The sequence below is a fragment of the Belonocnema kinseyi genome, chromosome 1 (genome assembly GCF_010883055.1).
Source record: "Belonocnema kinseyi isolate 2016_QV_RU_SX_M_011 chromosome 1, B_treatae_v1, whole genome shotgun sequence".
NCBI classification, from domain to species: domain Eukaryota; kingdom Metazoa; phylum Arthropoda; class Insecta; order Hymenoptera; family Cynipidae; genus Belonocnema; species Belonocnema kinseyi.
The window spans coordinates 44,388,998-44,397,264 of record NC_046657.1 but is presented as its reverse complement, the minus strand read 5'-3'; the positions used below and the strand labels follow the sequence as shown (position 1 = coordinate 44,397,264).

The following is an 8,267-nucleotide window of genomic DNA, read 5'->3' as shown; positions in this document are numbered from 1 at the left end:
CTGTTTCGAGATCCACACCCTCTTCGTCGAAGAGAGCCATTCTTAAACACTTGTCCATAAATAATATAAATAACCATGAGGACATAACGCATCCTTGTCTAATTCCTTGAATAATATCGAAACAGTCACTCACATTCCCATTACCCTTACACTTGCTTGTCTACACGTATATATTGTTTTTATAGCTTGTAGGAACCATCCATTGACTCCATACTCTTTCAGAATTTCCCAAAGTTTACTTCTATCTATCTTGTCAAAAGCTTTTTCTAGGTCAACAAATGCAAAGAAATATTTAGCAAGAATTAGATTTCTTTAAAATCAAAATTGAATTACTTGATTTAAGAGTTAAAATATTTCGTTAAAAATTAATTTTTTTATATTGAAGTTTCATAGTTTGAATTGAAAATTCATCTCTAGTTGAAAATGAATTTTATTTTAAGCTGAAAATATTAATTAATATTTTTATAACTGAAAATGAAAATTAAACCATTTTTTGTTGAAAATGTATAAATATTTGTATGAAAATTTAAGTTTTTTGTTGAAAATTCATTTATTTTCTTGAAGAATAGTCTTTTTTTTTTGTATAAAATTAATCTTCTTGTGTGAAAATTACTCTTTTTGGTTAAAAATGTAAGTGTTACAGGTAAATATCTATCATTTTGTTTTGAAATTCATCTTTTTTTATTCAAATTCATCACTTTCGTTGATACTTATTTGTGTGGAATATTAGCTTTCTTATTTAAATAAAAATTAAATTATTCTATTTTTGGTTGAAAACTTATCTTTTTGAGTTAATAATTCAACTATTTCGTTGAAATTTGATCTTTTTTTGTTGAATATTTAACTATTTGGTGTTGAGAATTAATATACTTTGTTGAAAAACTTCTTTTGTTTTTTTATAGAAATTAATATTTTTGGATGAAAATAAGATTTTTTGTTGAAAATTTTATTATTCTAGTTGAAGATTCATCATTTTAGTTTAAAATGTATCAATTTGTGTTAAAATTAATTAATTTTTGAATGAAAATTGATCTTTTTATTTCAAAATCCATGTATTTTGTAAAGTTTTTTTTTGTTTTAAAAAAAATTTAGCTTCCGAATTCATCTTTTTGAAAATTCATCATTTTTATTTCAAAATTCTTATATTTTGTTGCATATTTCTTAAAAAAAAAAATAATAAATCCTTTTTTTTTAAATTTACCTTTATCATTCGAAATTTAACTTTTCCCGTTAAACATTCATTATGTTAGTTGAAAATTCATCAGCTTGGTTGAAAATAATTTAATTTATTTTATACTTAAAAGCTAAATATTCCATTTGTTCGAAAATTTTAATTTTTTATTTAAAAACTCAACTGTTTCATTGAAAATTCATGTATTTCGTTGAAAAATCGTATTTTTTATAGAAAATATTAAATATTTGAAATTTCAGTTTAAAATTAATTCTTTTGGTTGGAAAAAAACTCTTGTTGAAAATAAAACCATTTCTTGTTAAAAAATTTTATATTTCTTCGAAGATTCAATTATTTAGTTGAAAATTAAAATAATGGGTTAAAAATTCAACCATTTTCGGTTGAAGATTCAAATATATATTATTATTTTTATTAGAAAATTTAGCCTGGTTGAGAATTCGTATATATTCTTGAAAAATCGTATTTTTTTGTTGAAAATTAATCTTCTTGTTTGAAAATTAAATTTTTGTTTAAAAAATATAAGTATTTTAGTCAAATATTCATCTTTTTGGTTTAAAATTCATCTGTTTCAGTTGAAGATTGCTAGATTTCGTTAAAAATTCATCACTTTGTTTGCATTTTGTTTTTGTTAAAAAATCATATGTTGTGTTGAAAATGCAATATTTTTACTTTAAAAATTAGGAATTTGAACGATTTGAATTGAATATTTATTCGAAAATTGGTCTTTTCGATTACAAAATGTATCTGTTTTAGTAGAATTTCATCTTTTTTTTTTTTTGAATAAAAATGCAACTATAAAAAATAATTTTTACTTTATTAAGTGTAAATATAAATAAATTAATAATTATTTTCGACTATTAAAAAATGATCAAATTACTGATCTGAATGTTAAAAATTGAACTTGTACGGTCTTCAAAAATATTACATTTTTAATCCCACAATTTTTAAATATTTATTTCTTTAAAATGAGCAATTATAAACCGAATATTCAAAACTAAACCATTTTTTAAATAATTAAGTCAATTTTTAAGATTCCTGGGAATATTTTCTGTGTTTTTTTGTTTTGAAAAATTAATTTTGACAGAATATTTGAAAACATTTCAAAACAAATTTTGATGAATCAGCAACGATTAAGAAACGATTAATTTAAAATAAATGAGAGAAGTTTAAGAGATATTTAGATGTTTTGGAAGTATTGAAAAAATAATTAAAACCTTGAAATATGTAAATTAATTTTAAACAAATTCTAGATTTTTAAGAGTTTGAACAAAAAATTTAGAAGCTTTTTAATCATTTTGAATAGTTCCAAAAGAATTTATTAAGATTCCGAGAAAATTTATAATAATTTTTTATTTTGAAAAATTAATTTTAACGGAATATTTTAAAAGATTTCAATACAAAGACAAATTTTGATAAATAACTATCAATTGAACAATTATTAATGTAGGAATAATTCGAGTATGTTTAACAGGTATTTAGAAGTTTTGAAAAGATGAAAAATAATCGAAAACTTGAACAAATTTGAACATATATAAAAAAGGGTTTCAAAATAATAACACAAAATTTATTGCGACTTCTAGGAAAATTGGAAACAATTTTTTATTCAGAAAAATTAATTTTAAGAGTATATTCAAACAGATTTTCAAAATTCTAAAGAAATAATCTGGAAGATTTGAAGATAATTTAAAAAATAATGTTTAATTTCAAGATTTGAAAACAAATTTAAACAAATTGTACATTATTGAAGATTTAGAAATAATATTTTGAAGCTTGTAAGGATTTTAAAAGGTTTCAAGATAATAAAAGATATATTTTTTTTAAAAACAATTTTAAGAGATCTCTTTCTATCATAAAGATTGAAAATTATTCAGAAAGATAGGATCTCTATTTTTTTACGTTTAAAATTTTCTTTCAGATTATTTTCTCACAGACCTAAAAATAGACAAATTTCTGATTAAAAAATTGAAATTTTTCAGGGCAAAGTGGAGTACTTTGTAAAGTGGAAAGGCTGGAGTAAAAAGTAAGTTTCGCAATAATCTAATAATAATCTAGTGAATAACAATAAGAGGCGATGATGTTTAAATGAATTGTTTACTACAGATACAATACGTGGGAACCAGAAGAAAATATTTTGGATGTCAGACTGATTGAGCTTTATGAAGAAAGTCAAAGAGGAGCGGATATAGCAACGAGAAGACCGAGGCGAAGGGATACTAGATATAATGTAAGATATTGTTAATTTACTTTAATTTATTTATTTATTTATTTTATTCTTGCCTTACAATTCATCTTTTTTTAGTTGAAAATTTGTCTCTTCAGTTTTTGTAAGAAGTCTATTAAACTATTCTAGTTGAAAAAAAAAATAATAATAAATAAATTGAACATAATCCAAATTGAAAATCGGTGAAATTGAAGAATCTTCCATTTAAAATCCTTAAAGTTGAAAATATTCTAAATTGGAAATAATCAAAATTGAAGAATTAAAAATCGTCAAAGTAGTAAAATCTTAAATTTAAAATATTCAAAATTCGAAATCTTTAAAATTCAATAATTGAAAATGTCAAAAATTAAATAATTTTTAATTAAAACTCTTAAAATTCAAGAATCTTGATTGCAAAAATTCAAAATTGAAGGACCTTCTATTGAAAATATTAGAAATTAAATAATTTTTAATTCAAATATTAAAGAATTTTCAATTTTAAATATTCAAAATTGAAGAATCTCCACATTAAAATCGTTTAAATTCAAGAACTTTAAGTTAAGATTTTTTTAAATTAAAGAATTTTAAATTGAGAATGTTTAGAATTTAAGAATCTTTATTTGAAAATGTTCAAAATTGAAGAATTTTCAAATGAAAATTGATTTCATTTAAAATATTCAAAATATTTAAAATTGAAGAATCATTAATTGAAAATATTTCAAATTTAATAATTTTAAATTAAAATTCAAGAATCTTAATTGCAAAAAGTCAAAATTGAAGAATCTTTAATTAAAAATCGATTTAATTGAAATTATTCCAAATTAAAAATCGTTAAAATAGTAAAATCTTAAATTGAAAATATTCCAAAATGAAAATATTTAAAACTAAAGAATTTTAATTATAAATAGGCCAAACTAGAGAATTTCAAATAAAAATATTCCGAAAAGAAAAATAATAATTGCAAAATATTCAAATTTGAAGAATTTTTAATTGAAAATATTAAAAATTAAATAGTTTTAAATAAAATTTTTTTTTAATCAAAGAACTTAAAATTAAAACTCTTAAAATTCAAGAATCTTAATTGCAAAAAATCAAAATTTAAGCAAATTCTATTGAAAATATTAAAAATTAAATAGTTTAAAATTTTTAAATTAAAGAATTTTAAATTAAAACTTTAAAAATTTAAGAATCTTAATTGCAAACATTCAAAATCGAAGAAAATTCTATAGAAAATATTAAAATTTAAATAATTTTAAATTAAAAAATGTTTTAATTAAAGAATTTTAAATTAAAACTCTTAAAATTCAAGAATTTAATTGCAAAAATTCAAAATTGAAGAATCTTCAATTAAAAATCGATTTAATTGAAATTATTCCAAATTAAACATCGTTAAAATAGTAAAATCTTAAATTGAAAATATTGTAAAAGGAAAATATTTAAAACTAAAGAATTCTAATTATAAATAGGCCAAAATAGAGAATTTCAAATAAAAATATTCCGAAAAGAAAAATAATAATTGCAAAATATTCAAATTTGAAGAATTGTTAATTGAAAATATTAAAAATTAAGTAGTTTTAAATAAAAAAATTTGTAAATCAAAGAATTAAAAATTAAAACTCTTAAAATTCAAGAATCTTAATTGCAAAAATTCCAAATTTAAGAAAATTCTATTGAAAATATTAAAATTTAAATAATTTCTAATTAAAAAATGTTTTAATTAAAGAATTTAAAATTAAAATTCAAGAATTTAATTGGAAAAATTCAAAATTGAATAATCTTCAATTAAAAATCCATTTAATTGAAATTATTCCAAATTAAAAATCGAAAAAATAGTAAAATCTTAAATTGAAAATATTGCAAAATGAAAATATTTAAAACTAAAGAATTTTAATTATAAAAAGGCCAAACTAGAGAATTTCAAATAAAAATATTCCGAAAAGCAAAATTAATAAGTGCAAAATATTCAAATTTGGAGAATCTTTAATTGAAAACATTAAAAATTAAATAATTTTAAATAATTTTTTTTTTTTTTTAAATTAAAGAATTTAAAATTAAAACTCTTAAAATTCAAGAATCTTAATTGCAAAAATTCAAAATTTAAGTAAATTCTTGAATTGAAAATATTTAAAACTAAAGAATTTTAATTGCAAATATTCAAAACTTAAGAATTTCAAATTGAAAAATAATAGGTGCAAAATATACAAATTTGAAGAATCTTAAATTGAAAATGTTGAAAATTGAATGATCTTTAATTGAAAATATTCCAAATTCAAACGAGTTAAAATTGAAAATATTAAAAATTGAATAATTTAAAAATAAAATTCTTAAAATCGAAGAATCTTTAATTAAAAATGTTCTAAATTGTAAATTCTGTATTTGAAAATATTCAAAATTGAAGAAACTTTAATTGAAAATATTAAAAATTAAATAATTTTAAATTAAAACTCTTAAAATGATAGAATTTTAAATTAAAAAATTTTTTAATCAAAGAATTTTAAATTTAAAATGTTCAAAATTGAAGAATCTTTAATTGATATGAAAAATTGAATAATCGTAAATTAAAAATATTGACAATTGAAAAATCTTAAATTATAATTATTTGAAATTGAAGAATTAAAAATAGTTAAAAATGGAGAATCTAGAATTATAAATATTCAAAATTAAAGAATTTAAAATTAAGAAAATGTTCCAAATTGAAAAATATGATTTTGAAAATATTCCAAATTGAAGAATCTTTCATTGAAAATATTAAAAATGAAAGAATTTATCAATTCAAACTCAATATTCAAGAGTCAGTTGAAAATGTTAAAAATTGAAGAATGAAAATCGTTCAAATTAAAAAATCTGGAATTGCAAATATTAAAAATTAAAGAATTTTAATTTGAAAATGTTTAAAATTGGTAAAATCTTGAATTGAAAATATTGAAAATATAAATTTAAAATCGAGAAAATAGTAGAATCTTAAATTGAAAATTGTTAAAATAATACCATCTAAAATTGAAAATATTCAAAATAAAAGAATGTTTAATTAAAGTCTTTTACGTTGAAAATATTTAAAACAAAAGAATTTTAAATTGCAAATGTTGAGGAATCTTTATTGCAATTATTCAAAATAGAATAATCTTAAATTGAAAATCAATTACTTGATAGAATTTTAGATTGAAAATCGTTAAAAATAGAAGAATCTTTGAATTAAAAATATTCAAAATTAAAGAATCTTTAATTGAAATTCGTTAAAATGGTAGAATTTTAAATTAAAAAATATTAAGGGCATGTGACATAGCTAAATACCTATATTACCGACCTCACTTTTTCAGTTCACTGAATATTTTTTTGAACCTAAGAACTTTTTTTGTAAACTTTGTATTTTTGTACTTTTGCTCCGACATTTTATTTACAAAAAAAGTTCTTAGGTTAAAAAAAAAAACATTTAGTGAACTGAAAAGTGAGGTCGGTAATATAGGTATTTAGCTGCGTCACATGCCCTTAATTAGAAAATGTGCCAAATTGAAGAATTTTTTTTATTTAAAATTTTTGGATTGAAGATATTAAAAATTTTTTAAAATTTAAATTTAAAATATTAAAAATTAAAGCATTTTTTTTAATGAATGAATTATAAATTGAAAAATGTTCCAAAAATGAAAAATATTAAGTTGAAAATGTTCAAATTTAAAACATTTTAAATTAAAAATATCAAATTGAAAATATTCAAAATAAAGAATTTTAAATTAATGAATTATGAATTGAAAAGTATTAAGTTTAAAATATTCAAATTTGAAGAATGTGAAATTGAAAATATTTTAAATGGAATAATCTTAAGTTGAAAATCGTTAAAATAGTAAAATCTTAAACTGAAAAATATTCCGAATTAAAAAGCGTTAAAATGGACAAATATATTATTAACCATTTTTATAATTGTATAATCTTTAATTGAAAATATGTCGAAATAAAGAATATTAATTACAAATATTCAAAATTTAAGAATTAAAATGATTTAAAAGTGATGAATCTGGAATTGAAAATATTCAGAATTAGAGAATTTTTAATCGAAAATTAATTTGATTGAAAATATTGTAAATTAAAAATCGTTAAAATTGAAGAATGCAACAAATTAAATAAATTTAAATTGACAATCGTTAAAATAGTGAAATCTTAAGTTGAAAATATTCCAAATTAAAAATGGTTAAAATTGAAGAATGTTTAATTTCAAATGTTCAAAACTAAAGAATATTAATTGCAATTATTCAAAGTTGAAAAATCTTAAATTACAAATATTTAAAATTAAAGAATTTTAAATCACATTTTTTTTAATTAAAGAATTATAAACTGAAAAATATTGAGTTGAAAATATTAAAATTTGAAGAATGTGAAATTGAAAATATATATATAATTGAAAATTGTTAAAATAGTACAATCTTAAATTGAAAAAAAATTCAAATAAAAAATCTTAAAATTAAGGAATATTTCATTAGAAATGTTTAAAATTTAATAATCTTTAATTGAAAATATGCCAAAGTAAATAATGTTAATTACAAATAATCTAAATTGAAGAATCTTCAGTTGAAAATATTCAAAATTAAAAATCATTCAAATTGACGAATCTTGCATTGGAAATGTTAAAAATTGAAGAATCTTTGATGAAAAATATTCAAAACTAAAGAATATTAATTGGAAAAATTAGAAATTGAAGAATCTTAAATTGCAAATATTCAAAATTGAAGAATTAAAAATATTTATAAATGAAGAATCTGGAATTGAAAATATTCAAAACTAAAGAATTTTTAATTAAATTTTTTTTTAATTAAAGAATTTTAGATTCAAAATATTAAGTTGAAAATATTCAAATTTGAAAAAAGTGAAATTAAAATTTTTTAA

The 8,267-nt window shown here is 18.5% G+C and overlaps 1 protein-coding gene across 2 annotated transcripts in view; it reads left to right on the top strand.

Annotated features, from left to right (window-relative positions):
* LOC117173886 (polycomb group protein Pc) overlaps positions 1–8,267 on the top strand; it is a 31,688-nt gene that overhangs the window by 4,836 nt on the left and 18,585 nt on the right. For both annotated transcript variants that reach the window (XM_033362541.1, XM_033362535.1), the window contains exons 2-3: positions 3,169–3,212; positions 3,293–3,416. In XM_033362541.1, the coding sequence (XP_033218432.1) occupies positions 3,169–3,212; positions 3,293–3,416 (168 nt within the window). The remainder of the gene's footprint in view (positions 1–3,168; positions 3,213–3,292; positions 3,417–8,267) is intronic.